The sequence below is a fragment of the Babylonia areolata genome, chromosome 13, assembly GCF_041734735.1.
Source record: "Babylonia areolata isolate BAREFJ2019XMU chromosome 13, ASM4173473v1, whole genome shotgun sequence".
NCBI classification, from domain to species: domain Eukaryota; kingdom Metazoa; phylum Mollusca; class Gastropoda; order Neogastropoda; family Buccinidae; genus Babylonia; species Babylonia areolata.
In genome coordinates this window covers 21,898,415-21,923,755 of record NC_134888.1, presented here as the reverse complement: position 1 = coordinate 21,923,755, position 25,341 = coordinate 21,898,415, and the positions used below count along the sequence as shown (strand labels likewise).

Sequence of the window (25,341 nt, the reverse complement as noted above, 5' to 3'; positions counted from 1 at the left end):
GCGTTGGATTGTAGCATGTTGTGTTCACATGTGTGTTTACTCAACAATGTGTGTCTAGACATGTGATCACACATGTATGTGTGTCCGTGGTAAACTTAACAAATTCATTTGCATTGGATTTGGATTGTAGCATGTTGTGTTCACAAATTCATTTGCGTTGGATTGTAGCATGTTGTGTTCACAAATTCATTTGCTTTGGATTGTAGCATGTTCACAAATTCATTTGGGTTGGATTGTAGCATGTGGTGTTGCTCAGTGTACAAGTGTGAAGGGAATGTAGCAGGTCACAACGCCAGGCCAATGTCCAAGTCGACAGAGACTCCAGCGCCTTCCCAATCCTCCAACCCCCCACCCCCATCCTCCGCCCCCCAGCCCCCACCCTGGATGGAGGAGAGGATGCGTGTGGGATGGTCTGCCTCCACCTCTGGAACAAGGTATCACAGCAGTGACAGGAGGACAGCAGAGAGACTGTCCATGTTTGTGCATGTGTTTATGTTGGCAGGCATAAACAGGTGTCCTACATATAGGAAAATGAAGAGATGATTTGAAAAATGTATTTGCATCTTATAAATCCAGACAACTTTCTACTAAATCAGCTGAAGTTTACATTACATTCTACTGAATCAGCTGAAGTCTTTATTATACAAATACAATTGTTCATGTGATATAACCATGATATAAAAGATGTTTATTTGACTAAAGAGGTGAAGAAGAATCATCTGATGTCTGCATTGCACAAATATGATTGTGTTATATGACCATGAGGTAATGGATGTGTTTGACCAAAAGAGGTGGAGGAGAATCAGCTGATGTCTACAATTCACAAATAAAACTATGATATATAACCATGATATAATGAATGTGTTTGACCAAAAGAGGTGAAGAGTAATCAGCTGATGTTTACATTACACAAATATAGTTGTCTATGTTATATAACCCAGTGAAGCATACCCTCACGCTTGCCATTATTGCTGAAAAGTTCCCACAGGAAGCATGGATCCATGCATATACTGACAGAGCAGCAGCTTACATGGTGGCCAGCGGGGACAAAGGCATCATGATGCACTTCCCTGAAGGGGAGACAACTGTTGTAAATGTTGCCAGTGGCAAACACTGCACCAACTATCATGCAGAGACTGAAGCACTCATGCAGACTGCCTCAGTCAATGATTGAGGACTCCAACCATTACGTCGGAGACAGATGAACTATCAGTGCTGCAAGCCCTCCAGAACAAGCTTCCAACCTTGTCAGCACCACCACAGAAAATAGCAAGAAGCAGATGGGTGGTCCTTCAGTGGATCACGGCCCATTGCAGAGCCCCTGGGAACAAGCAAGCTGATTGGCTGGCCAAAACGGGTGCTTGAGGGGAGCAACCCAACAACAGTGTCAGCTTCAGTGAGATGAAGTCCATCAGGGTACTTATGGGGCCTACAATAATCAGGGATCACTACTACATGTTAACTAGAGAGCAGCACAGTGTCCTGGTGAGACTTTACACCGGTCACAACAGACTGAACAGTCACATGTTCTGAAGGTTGAAGCTGGTGCCATCTGCTCTCTGTCCCTGTGGACAAGAAGACCGGACAGTGGAGTACATTCTCCAAAAACTGCCCCATGTACAAACAGGCAAGACAAGATGTGTGACCTGTCGACACTCCACTCACAACCAAACGACATTGCAACCACGAAGAGCTGGAGAACACAGTGTCATTCATTGCCAGAGCTGGACTGATGGTGAAGCTCTAAATTCAAAGAAGAAGAGTAAAAAGTGTTATATAACCATAAGATAATGGATGTGTTTGACCGAAAGAGGTTAAGAAGAATCAGCTGATGCCTACATTACACAAATAGAACTGCAATATAACCATGAGATAATGGATGTGTTTGATCGGAAGGTGAAGAAAGGTTAATCAGCTGATGTCTGCATTACACATGGTGTGTGTCCTCAGGGACGAGCCAGAACTGCTGAAATGCTGTGAGGCGGAATACAATCAAGTGGATGAGAACTATTTGCGTGGATGCAAGTGGTACGTATACTGCATATCAGTTTTGCTGTTTTGGGTTGTTGTTTTTTATTGGGGTTTTGTGGTGTGATCTGAATCAGAACCAGGCTTTTGACATGAGCAGCAAAAGCGTGTCCCTGTGTGTGTGTGTGTGTGTTTGTGTGGGAAGATGTGCAATGCGGTTTGGCTGACTAAAATGGAGAGGCACGTAAATTTCAGTAATCTGTATATTTGTATATAGCTATTTCCTTTTGGTGCCATTTAATTTATCTTTTTATTTTCTATTCATTTTACTTGTTTGTTGTTTTCTTCTTATGTTGGACATGTGCTGCTGCCAAAAAAAAAAATCTCTGTACCAAAGTATAGACAATAAAGTTTGTGTAAAAAAAAAAAATAAAAAAAAAGCATCACGTCTTAGAAATTGTTTCCCAGTTGTGTGTTTATGCGTGCTAGTATGTGCATATAACTGTGTGCCAATGTGTGCACAGTTCTCTGTGTGTGTGAATCTGTGTCTGTGTCTGTGTCTGTGTCTCTGCATTTAAACCAGTGCATTAATCTTGTGCTTTTTATGTTGTTTTGGATTCTTCTGTTTTAGGAGAGCAAGATTACCTTAAGTGTATTTTATCAGTATGTTGGTATGTTTCTTTCTGAATTTATGCATCAGTCTAGTTTTCTAATCCACACGTATCATAATTGACAGGGACTGCTAATTGTATGCTTGTGGATTGTGTCCGTTTTTGACAGCAAAACCATTCATTTTTTATTTCATTGGAGCAGAACAGGTGTAAGCGATATGAGAACAACAAGCAAAAGCTTGCTCACAGTACTAAAGGGTACTGCATGTTGTAAAACTGGTGGTGACTATCCGCTTTTGTTTTCATACGGAAGGAGAGGACTGGGCCCCACCTTCCTATGCAGAGCCCTAGACACAATGAATTTATTTCCCCTTTGGCTGTAAAAAAAAAAAAAAGGTTACGGGACCATGAACCTTGAACTTTTGAACTTTCAGGTCATGCGACGGCACAGCGCTGATGACCAACAGCAACGACAACGTCATTCGCATCTTCGACTTGAATGACGCCGTCTCGAACAACAAGTGGGATGCCAACACAGAGCTGGTAAGGGACTTGGTGACAGGTGTCAGTTTCTGTTCACCTGGTGAGGAACATGGTGACAGGTGTCGGTTTCTGTTCACCTGGTGAGGAACATGGTGTCAGTTTCTGTTCACCTGGTGAGGAACATGGTGACAGGTGTCAGTTTCTGTTCACCTGGTGAGGAACATGGTGACACGTGTCAGTTTCTGTTCACCTGGTGAGGAACATGGTGACACGTGTTGGTTTCTGTTCACCTGGTGAGGAACATGGTGACAGGTGTCGGCTTCTGTTCACCTGGTGAGGAACATGGTGACAGGTGTCGGTTTCTGTTCACCTGGTGAGGAACATGGTGACAGGTGTCAGTTTCTGTTCACCTGGTGAGGAACATGGTTACAGGTGTTGGTTTCTGTTCACCTGGTGAGGAACATGGTGACAGGTGTCAGTTTCTGTTCACCTGTTGAGGAACATGGTGACAGGTGTTGGTTTCTGTTCACCTGGTGAGGAACATGGTGACAGGTGTCGGTTTCTGTTCACCTGCTGAGGAACATGCTGACAGGTGTCGGTTTCTGTTCACCTGCTGAGGAACATGGTGACAGGTGTTGGTTTCTGTTCACCTGTTGAGGAACATGGTGACAGGTGTTGGTTTCTGTTCACCTGGTGTGGAACATGGTGACAGGTGTCGGTTTCTGTTCACCTGGTGAGGAACATGCTGACAGGTGTCAGTTTCTGTTCACCTGGTGAGGAACATGCAGACAAATCAAAGCGCTTTCACACCAGTCATTCACACGCATGTGCATAACTCTAAAACTGGAGAAACTGAAGACAAGGAAGAGGCAGGGAAGGGAGGTTGTTTTGGGAAGAGGTGGTTTTTAAGGCCGGTCTTGAAAGAGCTGAGTGTGGAGACTTGACGAAGCGAAAGAGGAAGTTCATTCCAATTGCAAGGTCCAGAGACGGAGAAAGAACGGCGCCAACAGCAGAGCGTTTGAATCTTGGTATGCATAAACAGAGTAATAAATAGTAGAGAATAATAGTGCTTGTGCTTGCAACTGGTTCATGTTCACTGTCACTTTACCTGGCCTGCTACAGACGCAGACTGACCAGTCTTTGCCACAAAACTTACATCGCTGTTACTTTCACTCTGTGTCATAAAGTGGGTTGTGACTTTTATGATCGTTATCCAAATCTGCATTTGAATCACCACCCCCATCACTACACAGGCTTCCTTCCCCAATGTCCATATCTTTCAGTATTTCCCGAGCCACTTCGAAGGCTGTAAACCTTTGAAAAATTAGTTGAGATTGATCTTTGCTGGACATCACTTTGACCAACCAGATCTGCATGTGACTTCTGAATTTCCCGCTGCCTATGAATCATAGTGGAGTGATGGCCTAGGGGTAATGCGTCTGCCTAGGAAGTGAGAGAATATGAGCACGCTGGTTCGAATCACGGCTCAGCCGCTGATATTTTCTCCCCCTCCACTAGACCTTCAGTGGTGGTCTGGACACTAGTCATTCGGTTGAGACAATAAACCGAGGGCCCGTGTGCAGCATGCACTTAGCGCACGTAAAAGAACCCACAGCAACAAAAGGGTTGTTCCTGACAAAATTCTGTTGAAAAATCCACTTTGATAGGATAAACAAATAAAACTGCATGCAGGAAAAAATACAACAAAAATGGGCGGTGCTGTAGTGTAGCAACGCGCTCTCCCTGGGGAGAGCAGCCTGAATTTCACACAGTGAAATCTGTTGTGATAAAAAGATATAGAAATTCAAATTCAAATACAGTACATATTGTACAAGTCTGAGGGATGTAAGCAATGTTCAAACATTCTTGAAGACAGGGAGAAACAAAATAGGTCATTTCCTTTCAGATATCAACATTGAATTCTTGATGAAAATTGAACGTGAGTGATACGTCCTGTAGGCGTATAACAGTGCAAAAAAAAGGGACGCAAAACTCACATTCCACGGCAGGCAATGGGTTGATTAACACAGAGAGTGGAAGTCAAATAGGGATAGAGACAGAGACCAGAAGGACTATGATATGACTATTACAGACATGATGATGATAATGAACTGAGTAATATAATTCGCGTTTGGGTTTGTACTGAATCTGTGAAGCCAGTGATCACGCATATATTTTTAACCATCCCCTCCACCACACACAGGGAGATGAATGGACCAAGTGGCAGAAATATCTGTTTTACAGTGAGTGCAACAGCCACCACCATAGCTGATAATAGTGATAGATGATAATAATTACGATAATGATAAAATAATTACCCTAATAATCACAATTATTGTGATGATGGATAAATAATGATTACTATAATGAAACAGTTATGACAATAATAGCAGTGATGGGCAGTTAAGGCAAATATCATTAGTACGCTTAAATGTTGCTCCTAAATATGTCACAGTAAAATAACATATGAAGGGAAGCAAACGCTTCCATTTACATTTTAGTTTACTTTTTTTTTCTTTTTTTTTTTTAGTTCATGTATGGTCAGTTTCAAAGACCAAGCTGTGAAAACATCGTCATGTGCCTAGTATGTGCATGTATCTCGACAGGACTTTGTTGACTTAATTGTCCTGTTTATCTATAACTGTATCATGACATGTTCCAAATGAAATATTGTTTAATTAAACCAACATTTCTGATTTCCATGGTGCGCTCGGTGGACAGACCAGCACTCAGAGGATTGCAGAGATTGATCTGATCTATGACTTTGCCTGGTATCCCAGGATGGCCCGCAGCAACCCTTCCTCATATCAGTGAGTGAGGAGTGATGTCTTTGAGTAGTCTGTGATGTCTGTGAGTGGACAGTGATGTTTGTGAATGGACGGTGATGTCTGTTGATGGTAATGTCTGTGAGTGGACAGTGATGTCTTTGAGTAGTCTGTGATGTTTGTGAGTGGACAGTGATGTCTGTGAGTGGACAGTGATGTTTGTGAGTGGACGGTGATGTCTGTTGATGGTAATGTCTGTGAGTGGACAGTGATGTCTTTGAGTAGTCTGTGATGTTTGTGAGTGGACAGTGATGTCTGTGAGTGGACAGTGATGTTTGTGAGTGGACAGTGATGTTTGTGAATGGACGGTGATGTATGAGTCGAGGGTGATGGATAAGAGTGGACATTGATGTTTGTAGAAGGTAATGTCTGTGAGTTGACTATGATGTCTTTGACTGGACGGTGATGTCTATGAGTGGACAGTGATGTCTGTGAGTGGACAGTGATGTTTGTGAATGGACAGTGATGTCTGTTGACAGGAATGTCTGTGAGTGGACAGTGATGTCTGTGACTGGACAGTGATGTTTTTGAGTGGACAGTGATGTCTGTGAGTGGGTAGTGATGTCTGTGAGTGGACAGTGATGTCTGTGAGTGGACAGTGATGTCTGTTGACGGTAATGTCTGTGAGTTGACTGTGATGTCTTTGACTGGACGGTGATGTCTATGAGTGGACAGTGATGTCTGTGAGTGGACAGTGATGTTTGTGAATGGACAGTGATGTCTGTTGACGGTAATGTCTGTGAGTGGACAGTGATATTTTTGAGTGGACAGTGATGTGAGTGGACAGAGATGTCCGTGAGTGAACAGTGATGTTTTTAAGTGGACAGTGATGTCTGTGAGTGGACAGTGATGTCTGTGAGTGGACGGTGATGTCTGTGAGCGGACAGTGATGTCTGTGAGTGGACTGTGATGTCTGTGATGTAAGAGCAATGTCTGTGAATAGACGGTGATGTGAGTGGATGGTGATGTCTGTGAGTGCATGGTTATGTCTGTGAATGGACAGTGATGTCTGTGGACAGTGATGTCTGTTAGTGAATAGTGATGTCTGTGGACAGCGATGTCTGTGAGTGGATAGTGATGTCTGTGAGTGGGTAGTGGTGTCTGTGAGTGGACAGTGATGTCTGTGGACAGTGATGTCTGTTAGTGGGTAGTGATGTCTGTGAGAGGACAGTGATGTTTGTTAGTGGACAGTGATGTCTGTGGACAGTGATGTGTGTTAGTGGATTGTGATGTCTGTTAGTGGATTGTGATGTCTGTTAGTGGACAGTGATCTCTGTGAACAGTGATGTCTGTTAGTGGATTTTGATGTCTGTTAGTGGATTGTGATGTCTGTTAGTGGACAGTGATCTCTGTGAACAGTGATGTCTGTTAGTGGATTGTGATGTCTGTGAGTGGACAGTGATGTCTGTGAGTGGACTGATGTTTGTAGATGGTAATGTCTGTGAGTGGACAGTGATGTCTGTGAGTGGACGGTGATGTTTGTGAGTGGACAGTGATGTCTGTGAACAGTGATGTCTGTTAGTGGACAGTGATGTCTGTTAGTGGACAGTGATGTCTGTTAGTGGACAGTGATGTCTGTTAGTGGACAGTGATGTTTGTTGGTGGATAGTGATGTCTGTGAGTGGACAGTGATGTCTGTGAGTGGATAGTGATGTCTGTGAGTGGATAATGATGTCTGAATGAAGAGGGATAGGTCTGTGTGTCTCGGGATACGTCAGGGAGAGACCAGTCTTCTTCCCTCCTTTGACTTTTACTTTCTTGCATGTTTTTATCTGTTTGTTGGTCTCATGTTCTCATTTTTGTACGTTCTTTATTGTCGTAGTCATGCTGATGGTGGTTGAGTGGTGTCTGTAGCCGCATGTTTTTATCTGTTTGTTGGTCCCATGTTCTCATTTTTGTACGTTCTTTGTTGTCGGTAGTCATGCTGATGGTGGTTGAGTGGTGTCTGTAGCCGCCTGTCATGTGTCGACAGATTTATCACAACTACCAGGGAGACTCCTATCCACCTGTACAATGCTCTGACAGGGGAACTCACAGGCACCTTCTCTGCCTACAACAAAGTGGTGAGTTGACAGATAAAGTCTGAAATGTGCATGTTTCTCGTCGTGAACCTGTAACTGCAGTGGTGAGGTCCTACAACTGTATCACTTGCCTGTGATTGTCTGATACGACATTGTTTTTAAGTTGCTCAGTCCAGGTGTGTTAACACCGCTGACACCAGAACTGATGGTGTCTACGGTAATACAACAACAAAAAAAGTGAACAAAAAATACAGTTTTTAAAATGAGGTGAAGGTGGGGGGAAGACTGTTGTGTTCACCCTTTTATTGCCGAACCTTGTTGAAATCATGGTCCGTGCAGCATGGATCTGAAGTGCTGTAAGCATACACGGCACCTTTTGTACAGACGTAAGCTGCTTGATTCATCAGGGCGAAGTGACTCACTCCTGAATGGAATCAGTGAAGATGAGGGGCATTGCCAGACAGCCTGCTCTGTGTGCTCCCCTTTCTCACGGTGCAGTGACAGCCCTTCAGTGACTAGCTCGCTGACGAGGGGCTGACTCATTCCACACCTCACCCAAGCGCTGTTTGGGTGCCAGTGCACCTATATCTTCATGCCCATGCTGGAGCAGTGCTTGGACATCGGATCCTGGTTCATCAAAGTGGTTTTAGTACCTTTCCACCGAGATCTAAACAATTGGAAGGGGGCAGAATGGTTAAGACGCTCAGCTGCCAATACAGAGAGTCCGTGAGCGTGTGAGTTTGAATCCCGCTCTTGCCCTTTCTCCCCAAGTTTGACTGGGAAATCAGACTGAGTGTCTAGTCTTTCAGATGAGACGATAAACCGAGGTCCCATGTGCAGCACACACTTGGTGCACTGAAAAAGAAGCCTGTCCTCTGGCAAAATTATGTAAAAAAACCAAAAAAAAACCACTCTGTTAGGTATACAAATATATGGTGGTGGTGTGTCCATCGAGATCGATGATGACCATCGTTGTCATCCAGCTGGGGGATGGGGGGAGGGTGGTGGTGGGGTGGGGGGGGAGGGTGGTGGTGGGGTGGGGGGGGAGGATGCTCATGAATCTATCTGTGAATGCGCAGATGGCTGAATAGTCCAATCTGCGCACGAAATGTTCGCTGACAGTTGGGGCGGACAAAGACAGGCATACCATTGTCAGGGAGCTTGTTTGCCCGTGACTTTCTGGCCTGCCTCTTCTGAACAGCTGCAGCAGTCCTGTTGGCCTCGCACAACTTGGCGCGTTTGTGCACAGCAGCGCGACATTTGTCACGGTCCACTGCAGATTCCTCCCAGGAGTCAGGGTTGATATCAAACGCTTTCAGAGAGACTCTCTGACAAATATATAAGCATGCACTCAAGGCCTGACAAGCGCATTGGGTCATGCTGCTGTCAGGCATCTGCCTAGCAGATGTGGTGTAGCGTGTATGGATTTGTTGGAGTGCAGCGACGCCTCCTTGAGAAACTGAACTGAGCAAAACAGTGGGGAAGGGACATGACTCTTGCTGAACTTTTGGTCAAGTTCCTGACAACCTAACATTGATGGTTCTTTGTGGACTGTCTGCGTGTGTGGCCTGGCGACATAATATCAATGGTTCTCTGTGAATTGCTGGCACTGGGACTGGGACTGCGACAGACAAATCTGAGTGTGGCCGTGTATGGGGGACTCAGTATGAGTGACGTGGGAGTAATGGTATCGAAACAGTGCAGATAATGGGACGGCAAATTAAAAAGAAAAACATTCCTGATGAAATTTGAGTGCAGTTTGAGCTTTTTCAAGCTTTTTTTTTTTTCTTTTTTTTTTTTTTTGTTGTTGTTGCAAGTTTTGTTTATGATCATAGCAAAAAAAGTTGTGTTTAATTACTTGTGTTTAATTACTTGTATAAAGTATCGAACAGAATGTTCCGAGATATATACACTTCTGTTTGGTCCTGACAATGGAACATAGAATGATGGTTGTAAACATTGACAGTCAATGATGTGAGTGATCTTTGTGAACTATCGTTCTTTTAGTTTTTGATTCATCTAAAGATCATTGGTTAAAACACCCCGGACAGGGAAGACTGCACAAGCTGCCATCCTCACACTGCTCAAAGAGTCAATGGAATAGATATGGCTCATAGTCACACGATACCAGCCACCTTGGCAAAGTGGTTAGTATTGCAGACTGACGACTGGGAGGATGCAGGTTCAATCTCCATTATAGGTGGGGGGGGTTTTATCCAGCCCGTGGCCAACTGCTACACAGAGCTGAGTGTGCTGTGGGCTCAAATGGAAAGACTAGAACAAGGACCAGTTGAGGGTCGTCCACTTCATGGATGGGTCTTTGGGAGTGTTGCTCAGATTAACCGACCAACACTGCAGGTGTCTGTATCTTTCAGCCTGGTTGATGCCAGGCTATGTTATGAGAGGACAGCCTTGTCAGGTATTCCCAAACTTAAATGGACCCCCCTAGCAGCATCTTTATTACCCCCATCCGTCGTCATTCACCATCATCAAAATAACAGAAAACAAAATGTCCCAAATTCTGGGGCACCTAAAAAAAAAAATTAAATTAAAAAACCCACCAGAGACAGAGAGAGAAAAAGAAAAAAAAAGGGCATGACAGCACCCTGGATGGTGACAGTGCTGTCCCTTGTCGCTGTGCAGGATGAGATTGTGGCAGCACACAGCCTCGGCTTCACCTGTGACGGCAAGTTCATTTTGGCCGGCTTCAACCGAGAGCTGCGTTCCTTTGACATTAGCCGGCCTGGCCGGAACTGCACAGTTACGTCCACCATCAGTATGTACCCACTTCCCTGCTTTTGGTCTGTTCAGTGTGTCGTTCAATATGTCTTTTCTCTCTGTTGGTCAGTTGAATGTCTTTTGCTCTGTATGTCTCTTCAGTATGTCTGTCTCTCTGTTGGTCACTTGAATGTCTTTTGCTCTGTTGATCTAATCATTGTGTCTTTCTCCTGGTTGGTCAGTTGAATGTCTTTTGCTCTGTTGGTCTAATCATTGTGTCTTTCTCCTGGTTGGTCAGTTGAATGTCTTTTGCTCTGTGGTTGCGTCCACTGTCAGTATGTACCCACTTCCTTGCTTTTAGTCTGTTCAATCTGTCTTTCTCTCTGTTGGTCAGTTGAATGTCTTTTGCTCTGTATGTCTCTTCAGTATGTCTGTCTCTCTGTTGGTCACTTGAATGTCTTTTGCTATGTTGTCTGTTCAGTTCTCTCTTTCTCTCTGTTGGTCAGTTGATTTTTTTTTGCTCTGTTTGTCTGTTCAATTTGCCTTTCTCTCTGTTGGTCAGTTGAATGTCTTTTGCTCTGTGGTTACAATCACTTGTCTATGTAATGCCTTGGTCTGTTCAGCATGTCTTTCTCTCTGTTGGTCAGTTGAATGTCTTTGTTCTGTTCAATCTGTCTTTCTCTTTGTTGGTCATAGTTTGTAGAATTTCGTTCTGTTTGTTGAGATCTAAAGACTGACATGACGCATGTTGATAATGCAGAGTTATGTTCAGACGTACACCACCAAGCAGATCCAGACTGACATGACGCATGTTGATAATGCAGAGTTATGTTCAGACGTACACCACCAAGCAGATCCAAACTGACATGACGCATGTTGATAATGCAGAGTTATGTTCAGACGTACACCACCAAGCAGATCCGAACTGACATGACGCATGTTGATAATGCAGAGTTATGTTCAGACGTACACCATCAGGCAGATCCAAGCTGACATGACGCATGTTGATAATGCAGAGTTATGTTCAGACGTACACCACCAAGCAGATCCGAACTGACATGACGCTTGTTGATAATGCAGAGTTATGTTCAGACATACACCACCAAGCAGATCCAGAGTGTTTGATCCTCTGACCCCTGTTGGGGAATGAAGAATACAAGGTAATAACATCACTGGTATTTTACACCAAAACTGAAGCAAAAACAGTAGTTAAACAGTAATTAAAGCAGATGAAATTGTGGATAAAAACTGGTAAATGAATTATCTTTACATGTTATGTTTCCCCATACTGATGAATTTCCCTACTTCCAAACAGACTCTGTTTACCTGCTTACGACAGAGTTCACAAACACTTAACCTTGCTGCTGGTGTCAGAAACATCATCACTGCACCTAGCACGGCAGGGAGAGAAACTTGGTCCTGATGTTTTATGCTTTTTGTGTGTTGAATCATTATTTTTCTTCCTTTTGTAAGTAATTGTGTGTGTGTGTGTGTGTGTGTTTTAATGTTGATTGCAAAGTGCTTTGAACTCCCTCTTTGGGGGTAAGCTTCAGTTTCAGTTTCAGTAGCTCAAGGAGGCGTCACTGCGTTCGGACAAATCCATATACGCTACATGGGGGTAAGCACTAATCAGGTATCAATTATTGATATTATCATTATTTCATTAGTATGATGTTGATGATGATGGTGATTGTTGTTGTTGTTGTTATTATTTCTGTAGTGTGCACTGGGCAACATTAAAGGACAGCTGATAGAAACAGTAAACACAGCTGATTTTTACCCACCTTGAATACTGAAAGAGAGGTTTCTAAATAGAGCTTTGTGCTCTGTTTCTCTCTCTCTGTTTTTTTTTTTTTTTTTTTTTTTTTTCTCAAGGCCTGACTAAGCGTGTTGGGTTACGCTGCTGGTCAGGCATCTGCTTGGCAGATGTGGTGTAGCGTATATGGATTTGTCCGAACGCAGTGACGCCTCCTTGAGCTACTGAAACTGAAACTGAAACTGCTCTGTTTCTGTTAAAAAAAAATAATGTTTGTGAAATCTGATTTTTTTTCAAGCCCCACCCCACACCCCCCCAAAAAACAACAACAACAACAACAAACAACAACAAAAAAACAATAAAACGACCGCTGTTTTTCATAATGTCTGTACATTAATGAAAGATAGGAAGGTGACATTGAAACATGATTGCTTTGTTTTCTGATTTCGTTTCTAAGGCAGTTTTTAGATTGCATTTTATTTTTTCATAACTTAATAAGCATTCACCTGCTAACATGTAAGTCCCCACCCCGCTATAAAAGTAGCAGTGTGTATCCATCTACAGTTGCTGGTGTTCACAATGAGAAATGATTGCATTCACAGAATTGGTCTGAGCAATGTGTTTTATGCAGGAAAACATGTCTATGTCAGGATAGGCCAGATTAAGGCTAAAACGTTCTAAGGATTAAATCCTCGGAGATGATGCAGAGGAGTTCCACACTTTGTTTACATTACGTTGACAACAAAAACTATATCCAGTGCGCATGCTCTGTATCAGAGAAGAGTTACTTTTCTTAGTTCAATAGGTTATGAGTTCAAGGTCAATCTCGATTCGATTCTTCAAGTTAACCAAACACCTGACATGTGTGTTCACTGTCAGCCAAAGATCACAGAGTTGGTCTGAGCGATGTGTTTCATGCAGGAAGACATCACCCAACTGACGGTCTGTGTTCACTTTCAGCCAAAGATCCACATACAGGCTCTGTGAAGGGGCAGCGTGGGATAGTGTCGTGTTTTGCCCCTCATCCCTTCAACCCTCGACTGATCGCTGCTGGTGCCTTTAATGGTGACGGTGAGTGAGTTTTGTCCCTTCGGTAAGTGGAGTTCAACAACGTATTGGCAAAAAGCCCTCATGGCCAAGTTGGTGAGGGATGGGGTCTTTTTTTTTTTTTTTTTTTTTTTTTTTTTTTTTTTTTTGCAGCCCCATTATCTGCACAGTTTCAGTGGCATTACTGCCACGCCGCTCATTTAGATTCCCCCATACACGGCCACACCCGGGTTCATCCGTCACAGTTCCAGCGTTGGCAGTCTGCAGGGAACCATCGATGTTAGGTCGCCAGGAGGCCACACACCAGAGGAGACCCTGCACTGCTGCTGAGTCACTTCGGTGGTGTTCAGTGGTGCCTGTTCTGATTCAACGTACTTAGGACACCACCTACTAAGCCTCCTACTAACGACAATAATGGCTTAGTCGCAGAGCCAGACTGAGTGAGCATCCCCCCCAAAGTGGAGACCGCTACAATGTCCCCCAAACAACGGACCCCCACGAATCTGCCGACACCGAAGACATTGACAGGACTCACCCCAAGCACAGAAGTGGAGGGGTATCGAAACTGAGGTCACCATGAGAGCAGGGCATGAAAGGCCACAGACTTTGAGACTGTTTTGGTTATATTGATGATGATGGAGGAGGAGAGGGATTGGGTCTTCGTTTGGTGAAGGTTGTGTTGTTTTTGGAGGTGAGTCCCGCAAAGCAGGGATACTATTCATTTTTGTACATGTGTGTGTGTGTGTGTGTGTGTGTGTGTGCATTTTACTTATACACATTATTTGTTTGATTTTTTTTTATTTGTTTACATTGCTGTGCAATTTATTGTCTTGATGTGTTGTGTGTGTGTTTTACTTGTATGCATGATTTATTTGTTGGATTTTTTTTTTTTTTTTTTTTTTTTTTTTTTTTTTGGTTAACATTGTTGTTCAATACACTATTGTCGTGATGTATGTGTTTGTTTTGGGCGTTTTTTCGGGGGGTTGTTTGTTTGTTTGTTTTTTGGTTGGTTTTTTTTTTTATATGTGTGTTTGTGTATTTTGCTTACATACACAATTTATTTGCTGGGTGTGTTTTTATTTGTTAACATTGTGGTGCAGTACCTTAGTGTCTGAATGTGCATGCACATGCATGTATGTGTGTGTGTGGTTTGTTTTAATCATCAGCTACTGTGAGTTCCTGTTTGACTAGTTTTCATGTCTTTTAAGGTGTGCATGATTGATGTGTTTACAGCGAGCCTCTGATTGCACAAGTTAATTTCCATGTGGAGTGATAAAGTGGTATTGATTGATCGATGGATTGGTTGGTTGATTGATTGATTGATGTCTGTGTGGGAGGTCCATCTGGCATTCCAAGGGGTAGGCCTGGCTGTCAAAAGTAGGAGGAAGTTCCAAGGAGGAGGGGGGAGGTCCTCGTTTAGTGACTTTTACTTCTTCATCATTTCTTTTTCTTTCCAGTGCTTCAGTCATTTCCTCTTGATACTGTGTTAAATTTTAGGGATGTTCCAATTGTAAAAATTCCATTTAAATACACATACGTAATCGTGACCCACTAGTGCAGACTCTGGCAGGGGTCTGATTCCTGTCCTGTGCAAACTACTACCCGCCTATGCGGAGACAACGAAAGTAGCTACGGCCGAATATTTTTTGGGTCTTTTTATGGATTTGATAATTAGGTGTTCTTATAGTGTTCTATTCATTTTTGCACCTAGGTTGTGTGAGTTGCTCACTGATATATGATTTCTTTCGGTGTGTATGTCTGTGTTATACATCAAAGTCTTCTTGTGTATGATTATGTTTATGGTCAGTTTACTTCTTTTCCATCCTCTGACAAGAAATTGACAGAATGATCCGTCTCACTCTCTCAGAGGCATGTTCAAGGTTTATATGTGCGTGAATATGACTGTACTTGTGCCTGTTACTTTCCCGGGTGTTTTCTTTTTTCCTCGGGGTATACAGGGTCAACATCAGCCCTGATATGGCCCGGTGCAGTTGGCTGGGTAGTGAACCATAATGATGCTAGTTTACGGGTGTTGCTTTTGCTTAGAATCATGCTATGTTGCGTGAATATGTCATGAAAAATAGAACAATGACTCAGTGATATGAACTTGCACTGTGTGCTTTTCAGTGGCGATCTATGACATTCCCAATGGCGCAATGAATTTAGCGTTTGAGGGTCAGCCAGGGGGCATCACTCACATCGTCTTCTCCAAAGATGGAAACTACGTCTTTGCTGGAGGTCGTAAGGTCAGGCCACTTAAAAAAAAAAAAAACTGCTTCTATGTTCCATTAGGGAGTTTGGGGTTGTTAAGGTTGTTGTTGTTGTTTTTCTGGGTGTGTTTGTAATGGAGTGTAACTCAGTGCACTGGTTGATACAGGTGGGGTTTTTTTTTCGTGTGCCTATTTTTGTTCTGCTGTTGAGACAGCCTTGCTTCCAGCCTTGTATGCTAAGCTTTTGTATTCTTTTAAAAATAAGATAACAAATAGTGATATCAAATAGAGAATCTTTGAAATGTGTTTGTTTTGGGTTGTTGTTGTTGTTTTTTTTCCCAAAGAAGCCTTTATCTGTCTGTTAAAACAAATATTTGAAGCTAAAAAAAAGAAACGAAAAGACTTTGTAGAGTTCTAGCTTTTGGTCTTTGCCACAAATTAACACGGTCTTTGGTAGGAACAGTACATCCGGGATTACAAACCAAAGGCATCGCAACAGTCAATCAGTTTGTTATGAGCCCTGAGGCAGTGGGAAAACGGGGATGTCCAATAGATGAGGAACGTAAATCATTGGTATAGGAACAGGAAATCAGTTTGTGCTGTGCTCTGAGACAGTGGGGGAATAAACGGTGATGTCCGATAAATAAAGAATGTAAATCATTGGTATAGGAACAGTAAATCAGTTTGTTCTGTGCTCTGAGGCAGTGGGGGAATTAATGGGGTGGTCCGATAAATAAAGAACATAAATCATTGGTATAGGAACAGTAAATCAGTTTGTTCTGTGCTCTGAGGCAGTAGGGGAATTAATGGGGTGGTCCGATAAATAAAGAACGTAAATCATTGGTATTTCAACAGTAAATCAGTTTGTTCTGTGCTCTGAGGCAATGGGGGAATTAATGGGGTGGTCCGATAAATACAGAACGTAAATCATTGGTATTTCAACAGTAAATCAGTTTGTTCTTTGCTCTGAGGCAGTAGGGGAATTAATGGGGGGGGGTCCAATAAATACAGAACGTAAATCTTTGGTATCGGAACAGTGAATCAGTTTGTTATGTGCCCTGAGGCAGGGTGGGTGTGGGGTGGGGTGGGGGGGGGATGAACGAGGAAGGCCCAATAAATGTGAAACATAAATCATTGGTATAGGAACAGTAAATAATCAGTTTGTTATGTGCTCTGAGGCAGTGGGGGATGAATGGTGAGTGGGGGTGGGGTCGGGGGGGGTCCAATAAATACGGAACGTAAATCATAGGCATTGGAACAGTAAACAATGAACGTAGATCTGATGTGTTGGTGTGATGTTTGGCCCAGGACCCAGAAATCCACTGTTTCGACATGCGTCGACCGGAGAAGCAACTGTTCAGCATGTATCGCTATGTGGCCACAAACCAGCGCATGTACTTTGATACTGACAGGTGAGCACAAGTTTGAGATCTCACTTCAACTTTCGTTGTTTTGCTGTGTTCTGTTTGTGTGGGTTGGTTTTTTTGTGGTATTGCTGTGTGTTGTGTTGGGGTTTTTTTTTCCTCTAAAGGAGTGTGTGTGTGTGTGTGTGAATGTAAATATTTTATATATCTGTCACACCACCTGTCTTGTGTTTTTTTGTAGCTGACTGAATTGAAAAGTGACAGTGAGTGATTGTGACTGGACCGTTAATGAATAAGTGTCAGTTGTGAGATATTTGGTGACTGTCAGGACCAGTGATAAACAAGTGACAGTGGTGTGTCATGTGGAGCTTGTCACAGAACCGGTGATAAACAAGTGACAGTGGTGTGTCATGCGGTGCCTGTCACAGAACTGGTGATAAACAAGTGACAGTGGTGTGTCATGCGGTGCCTGTCACAGAACCAGTGATAAACAAGTGACAGTGGTGTGTCATGTGGAGCTTGTCACAGAACCGGTGATAAACAAGTGACAGTGGCGTGTCATGCGGTGCCTGTCACAGAACCAGTGGTAAACAAATGACAGTGGTGTGTCATGTGTTGCCTGTCACAGAACTGGTGATAAACAAATGACAGTGGTGTGTCATGTGTTGCCTGTCACAGAACCGGTGATAAACAAGTGACAGTGGCGTGTCATGCGGTGCCTGTCACAGAACTGGTGATAAACAAATGACAGTGGTGTGTCATGCGGTGCCTGTCACAGAACTGGTGATAAACAAATGAAAGTGGTGTGTCGTGTGGTGCCTGTCACAGAACCGGTGATAAACAAATGACAGTGGTGTGTCGTGCGGTGCCTGTCACAGAACCGGTGATAAACAAATGACAGTGGTGTGTCATGCGGTGCCTGTCACAGAACCGGTGATAAACAAATGACAGTGGTGTGTCATGTGTTGTCTGTCACAGAACTATTGATAAACAGATGACAGTGACATGATGTGTGGTCAGTGTCACAGGACCAGTGATAAACAAGTGACAGTGGTGTGTCATGCGGTGCCTGTCACAGAACTGGTGATAAACAAATGACAGTGGCGTGTCATGTGTTGCCTGTCACAGAACTGGTGATAAATAAGTGACAGTGGCGTGTCATGTGTTGTCTGTCACAGAACTATTGATAAACAGGTGACAGTGACATGACGTGTGGTCAGTGTCACAGGACCATTAATCAGATGATAGTCACAGGACCATAAGTGACAGTGACCATGACATAATCTGTGACTGTCAAATGACAGTAATATGATATGTGGTGATTGTCAGAGAACCATTAACTTACTCGGGACGACAAGTTTTCTCCCTTGCTTTTCCCCACAGACGGCCCATTTGTAAGGGTTTGGAAAAAAATTACAAAAAATACAAAATACTGTGTAAGAAAATGAAACTTTCAGAACTGGTTTATTACGTGTTGAGCTACTACATATAAAAAAAATCAAATTTCTCATCTTATTTTTACAGTTTTGCCATATGTAGAAAATACTGCCAATTTTTCACCCCGAATCATCATACCCATGCTCGCTTTCAGCATTAAATTCGCTTTCTTCTTCGTCATCATCCACCTCTTCAGTGTCCGACCCTTCAGTTTGTAGCATTTCAAGTATTTCGGCAATCCTAAAACGTTGCTGTCACTGCCTTGTTCGCTTCACAACATTCTGAGAAGAGCCCGCTTTGCTAACAGGCTGGCACACGAGCAGACGACCGGTCAGTGACTTTGTCAGCATGTGTGCGAGACAGGCCACACGTCCCAGGCTGACCAGTCATACTGTTCGATTGTGGAGTGACCCAGAATAGCGCACTCTGCTTGGCTAATCACAAAATCACGTGTACAGCGCATGATGGAATTTTACTTTCGGAGAATGCTATTCCATTCCTTCGTCCGAAACCGAATACATTTTGTGTAGGAATGAGCATTCCTTCGTCCGGAGAGAGTTAATAAACAAATGACGGTGGTGTGACTCAGAGGACCATAGGTAAGTGGCAGTGACATGACTTTGTGACTGTTACAGAAGCGGCAAGTACCTGCTGTCAGGTCACCACAATGGCCACGTCTCTATGTGGGACCTGAAGGGAAAGACGAAGGACAATTCCCTCCTACCTTGGCCACGCCTTGACCCGGTCAGCTATTTCGAGGCACACCAGGACACTTGCAATGGACTTGAGTAAGAGATTGTATTTCTTCCGTGTTTGTGTGTGTGTGAGAGAGTGCATATGAGTGTGTGTGTGTGTTTGTGTGTTCTTCGTTTTAACCCATTGCCTGCCCTGGGGCATGAGACATACGTCCCTTTTGTTGCACTGTTGTACGCCTACAGGAGGTAACTCTCATGTCCAACTTTCATCAGCAATTCATGGTTGATAGTGGAAGGGAAACAAACTAGTTTGTTTTTCTCTGTCTTGTAAAATGTTTGAAGATTGTTTACATCCCTTGGATTTGTATGGTCTGTACTGTATAGGCAGTGGGAAATTCTGAAGTCGCTTGAAGACATGGTTGGTCAGAGTGGTGTTGTCTAGCAGAGATCAGTCTCTGCTCATGTTTTGAAGGTTTGCAGCCTTGAAAGTGGTTCAGCAAATAACAAAAGATATGGACAGTGGAGATGAAAACCTGTGTTGTAATGAGGGTGGTGTTTCAGGTACAGATTTGTATTTGTATTTGTATTTCTTTTTATCACAACAGATTTCTCTGCACCGGGTTCGAATCTCGGTGACTGCGCCTGGTGGGTAAAGGGTGGAGATTTTTCCGATCTCCCAGGTCAACATATGTGCAGACCTGCTAGTGCCTGAACCCCCTTCGTGTGTATACACAAGCAAAAGATCAAATACGCACGTTAAAGATCCTGTAATCCATGTCAGCGTTCAGTGGGTTATGGAAACAAGTACATACCCAGCATGCACACCCCCAAAAGCAGAGTATGGCTGCCTTTATGGCGGGGTAAAAAAACGGTCATACACGTAAAAGCCCACTTGTGTATATACGAGTGAACAAGTGAACTTGCGAGTTGCAGCCCACGAACAAAGAAGAAGGGAAGGGCAGTGAGGAGAGGGGGATTCAGTCAAGCTGGCCACCGGAGGGTGGAGGCAGGGGGGTAGGGTAAGAGGGGCGGTATCTGTTGGCTGGGTGCCAACACACAGCTAGGTGGCCCAGTTTCTTTTTCATCTTTTCTCTGGTGCAGTACTGGGCCACAGGCACCCAACTGAAACAAATTTGACTGGAAATCTTTGAATCAGTTGTGATGAAGAGAATTTTAACCACTTGATTTTATAGAAATTTTCTTTGATTCGGATTTAAAACAACAGTAACAACAGTTATACCATGGAATTATAACAACTTTATCACCTTCTCAAAGTAGTACAATATATGAGCAATCACCATGCGAATTTTCAAGGATATATCTTTGCATTTGACTGTGAGGAAGTTTTGGATGTTTTTTGCACCTAGGTGGAAACCCCCAGTTTGTCCTTGGCACACATGAATGGCAAAATTGTTCAAATGTTCAGCAAGGAAGGGGTTAATAACTTTTCATTGTGAGAGATACTGGGTGGAAAAATATGTAAAGATTGTGAACTTCAGTATGATTTTTTTTTCTGTGTTTGTTTGTGTGAGAGAGGGTATGTGTATATGTTTTTCATTTCAACTTTCTTTTTTTTTTCATTCAGAGAGATATTGGATTGGGGGAGGAAATGTAAAGACTGTACATGCATATGTGTATATGTGTGTGCATGTGTGTGTGACAGAGTGTGATATTACACATGCATGCTATTGTGGAGTATATAAGAGTTTATTACTTTATATCTGTCGGCATCATCTGTGAAGTAAGAGTTCACCCACTGCACTCTGTCACCAGCATAAGAGTTTATTACTTTATATCTGTCGGCATCATCTGTGAAGTAAGAGTTCATCCACTGCACTCTGTCTGTCACCAGCATAAGAGTTTATTACTTTATATCTGTCAGCATCATCTGTGAAGTAAGAGTTCATCCACTGCACTCTGTCTGTCACCAGCATAAGAGTTTATTACTTTATATCTGTCGGCATCATCTGTGAAGTAAGAGTTCATCCACTGCACTCTGTCTGTCACCAGCATAAGAGTTTATTACTTTATATCTGTCAGCATCATCTGTGAAGTAAGAGTTCATCCACTGCACTCTGTCTGTCACCAGCATCAGTCCCACCCACCCTATCATGGCTACCTGTTCCGGACAGCGCCACTTCCCAGAATCCATCTTCAGGGACGTGGACGACAGCCCCCTGGAGCCCCCAGAGCCAGACATTGAGGAGAACTCCCTGAAGCTTTGGCGTTTGCAGCTTACCTGACCTGACCCGCCCAACCACACTGGCTGGATGTGCCATCTGCTGCCTGCTGAAAAACTCCTCAGGAAACTTGTGTACACATACTTGTGTTCTCACACACGCATGCAAAGTACACACACACACACACACACACACACACACACACACACACACACACACACACACACCACACTACTTCACACTGCACCATACCACACCACGCCTCACAACACCACTCACACTTGTAGTGGAATGACATTGAATTGAAGAGTACTACTACACACACACATGCACGACCCCATGTACAACCACACACACACACACACACACACACACACACACACACACCCATGCATAACTGCACTGCCCCTCACAAACCCCCTCACACACACACACACACACACACACCTTCACAGCAGGGCAAAGAAATTTTGTTTTGAGACAAATGGTCTGACCAGATCTATTCCATTGTTATGGAAAACGTTTATTTTTTGTTAACCTTTTCAATTTCTGAAGAACAGAAGTTGTTGCGTCAGTTTTTGTTTTGAATGAGCTGCCATACAACTGCTCAAAACACTCTCCAAAATCTGTGGAAGGTGATGAAAAGGAAATGAAAACTTATGTTCATGATAGGACTGTGCCTTTTTGTGTATGTTTGGGTATGTGTGAGAGAGAGAAAGAGTGTAACAGTGTATGTCTGTGTCTGCTGAGTAAGGAATGTGTAACTGAGTGTTTTTGTTTTTCTCCTTTTGGAAGTTACTTGTACTGTTGATGCAGCATAGCTACAAGCACATAAACTGCCATGTTTACAGACTGTGTCCACATGCTGTGTTTACAGACCAGTCTGTCACTTCATCCTGTTTCTGTGTGACACTGAAAAGGAGCATTTGTGATTTTCCAGCAGCCTTTGCAGTGCTTTGTGACACAGAAGGTCCTGTCAGACACATACATTTTGAAGCAACAGGCTCTTGCACACACTCACACACACACACACACACACACACACACACACACACACACACACACACACACGCATGCATGCACACACACACACACACACACACACACACACACACACATACACACACACTAAACCCCGCATGCATGCGCACACACACACACACACACTCACACTCACACGCATGCACACACACACACACGCACGCTCACAATCACACACACACACTCACAATCACACACACACACACACACACACACACACACACTCGCACTCGCACTCACACACACACTGTAAAATGATAGAATAAAGAAAGAACCACAATAAACAATGAATCATAAAGTTCATAAATGAATGACTGGTCTCAATGCAAACAGTTTGACAGTAAACAACTGATCACAGTGGAAACAGTATGATGATAGAAAAACAACTGATAACAGTGCAGTCTGTATGACAAAATATAATTGTTTCATTTTCATGATTATGTATTATTTTGTATATAGTTAATAACAGAGCCATCCCAGATGCTAAGGGCATAATATTATTTAAGTCGGAATATGGAACATTTTACATCTCACAATAATTGGTCATTTAATCTTTCAACAACTGGTGGGGGGTGGGGGGGAGTTAATAACATTGATCGAGATGATGTGTGATTTTTTTTTTCTTTACATTCCAAGTTCCAAAGTAGACATGAGATGGAGGGAAATTTACAGAAAGGGGAGTGGGCTTAACCTCCCTTCCTAAATAAACCAGATATTGCAGTGCCAGAATACTGATGAGAAAGTAACTTTTGATTGAAAAAAAGTCTTGACAAGCAGTTGACATGACAAAGCAAGAAAATAAAGAAACTAACCAATATTCACTTAACTTTTGTGTGCATGATTGGATCTTTGGTAATTGTTAGAAATATATATATTTCTGATTGTCTGCATAAAACCTGTTCCTGATCGTCTGTACAAATCATGTTCCTAAACTTTCTGTTGAATTCAAGTTAAAATCTCATATTGACGGAAAAATCACCAATTCAAAACATCATGCTCCTGATCATCTTAACAAAAACTTATGTTCTTGAACATCTTCATTTAAACCATATTCCTGATGATCTTCACTAAACCCAATGTTCCTGATTATCTTCATGTGTATTAATTTTGTTATGTTTTTCATTCTTGTTTATATATCCGTTTGTGTTGAAAGTGATGTACTACGTTTATTTTTTGTGTGTGATTTTACTCCAGGATGGAGTAATGATTCAGTGTGTGTAAAAAGTTTGAGAAAGCTCAAGAACTGATGATAAGGATGGTGTCCATTTTCTTCAATAAACTACATCCAATTTTTCTATTGTCTTGCATCCTTTGTTTTTGTTCTGAGCAAGGAGGGATGATTAAAACTTATTTATTGCAGCACACTTTGAGCTGTATGTGTGATCAAGTAAGCAGAAACCAAAACTATGTGTTGATGAAAGTGAGAAAGGTCATATCATGTGAATGCGTGTGTGCGTGTGCTTGGGGTTTGTGTACATGCACATGCATGCCTAGAAAACGTTTTTGTCTTTTAAGATGGTAAACTGGATTTGAAACACTTATCTCATCCTTTGAAGGTCATGCCTTAGAATTTTTAATTCTGTAGACAAGTAAAGGACTGGAGAGGAACAACAAGCTTCTGTATTTCTTTATGAAACATATAAAAACAAGAGAGGCAAGACCTTCAAGGCTCACTTGTGGCAAATTAAGTCCCCTAGCATTAATTACAGAGTAATTTCCTCTTTTTTACTATCTGCACCAAAAACGTTTGCAAAATAAATAAAACTTCCATGCTTAGCAAAAGAAGTTCCTGTTTGAACAAAAAATGATAATAATGACTGTTCTTGTTGTTGTGTCAGAATATCAGATCAAAGTGCCAAGTTTGGAGAATACAAAAAATATAAATATAACAGTAAATGCAGTTTGCATATAATTAGGCTTCTTTTTTTTTTCTTTTGTGCCCATCCCAGAGGTGCAATATTGTTTTAAACAAGATGACTGGAAAGAACTGAATTTTTCATATTTTTATGCCTAATTTGGTGTCAACTGACAAAGTATTTGCAGAGAAAATGTCAATGTTAAAGTTTACCACGGACACACACACACACACACAGACAACCGAACACCGGGTTAAAACATAGACTCACTTTGTTTACACAAGTGAGTCAAAAAACAAGACATAGAAAAGATGTTACAAAGCCTGAAAGAAAAGTTGTCTCAGATGTAGTTCTCAGAATGGAGACTGTCAGAAATACTGGAATGTAAGCTAAATGCAAATACCTAAATACCTACAATGTTCCATGATTCTGAGATGATCTATAGAGTGGAACAATTACTTGCAATCATTTTCATAGCAACTGCATGGAAAAAGTTGATATAGTTTCTTAACGTATTTACCAACAAAAACTCTGTTATTATTAGTGCAAATTTCTTGCCACAAGTTTGTTTTTTGTTTTTTTAATAGAAGAATTTTAAGCATATTGTTCACCTTCACTCAAACTGTATAGCAACCATAAAGAGCTGGAGAAAATATCATTAAAAAAAGGACAATTTTGGATAGCTGATGGGTGCACTTACCAAATGGTTGAAGAATCAGGTATTCACTCTGCAAGTCTCAGATTCAAAACCCAGCAGCATCTAGCAGAAAAGGATGGTGATTTTTCCTGTCTCTCATGTCAACAGATGTGCAGCTCACTCACTCACTCTCACTCACTCATTCCCTCGACCGCTGGGGTCGTTGGGGGGACATGAGGAAGATGTCATAGCTCGCCACGCCGTTCTGTTGCAGCTCACCAAGTATCTAACCCTTCCTGTTTAAGGCCGTCCTCACACATATTGAGTTGGCAATCTGGAAACCGCATATATCCATGGTGGAAAACTGGCCTCGACAAGACCTTTCATCAACACCGATACTGATAACAATGTATTGAAAGAATCTCTCTCTCTCTCTCTCTCTCTCTCTCTCTCTCTCTCTCTCTCTCTCTCTCTCTATCTATCTATCTATCT

At 42.6% G+C, this 25,341-nt stretch overlaps 1 protein-coding gene across 1 annotated transcript; it reads left to right on the top strand.

The window, feature by feature from the left end:
- The first annotated feature begins 287 nt into the window (after positions 1 to 287).
- Positions 288 to 22,383, top strand: LOC143288876 (telomerase Cajal body protein 1-like). Its single transcript, XM_076597533.1, has 11 exons — positions 288 to 434; positions 1,951 to 2,028; positions 3,014 to 3,122; positions 5,784 to 5,872; positions 7,860 to 7,950; positions 10,552 to 10,684; positions 13,343 to 13,453; positions 15,557 to 15,675; positions 16,948 to 17,051; positions 19,076 to 19,228; positions 21,225 to 22,383. Exons 1-11 carry the CDS (start codon positions 301 to 303, stop codon positions 21,376 to 21,378), a joined length of 1,275 nt encoding a protein of 424 aa, XP_076453648.1. The 5' UTR covers positions 288 to 300; the 3' UTR covers positions 21,379 to 22,383.
- The last annotated feature ends 2,958 nt before the right edge of the window (positions 22,384 to 25,341 follow it).

Excerpts from the sequence above, each read along its gene's own strand:
- LOC143288876 (XM_076597533.1), top strand. The coding sequence starts at position 301 with ATGTCCAAGTCGACAGAGACTCCAGCGCCTTCCCAATCCTCCAACCCC. Across the intron at positions 5,873-7,859 it reads AGCAACCCTTCCTCATATCA|ATTTATCACAACTACCAGGG; the intron begins GTGAGTGAGGAG and ends ATGTGTCGACAG. Across the intron at positions 19,229-21,224 it reads GACACTTGCAATGGACTTGA|CATCAGTCCCACCCACCCTA; the intron begins GTAAGAGATTGT and ends GTCTGTCACCAG.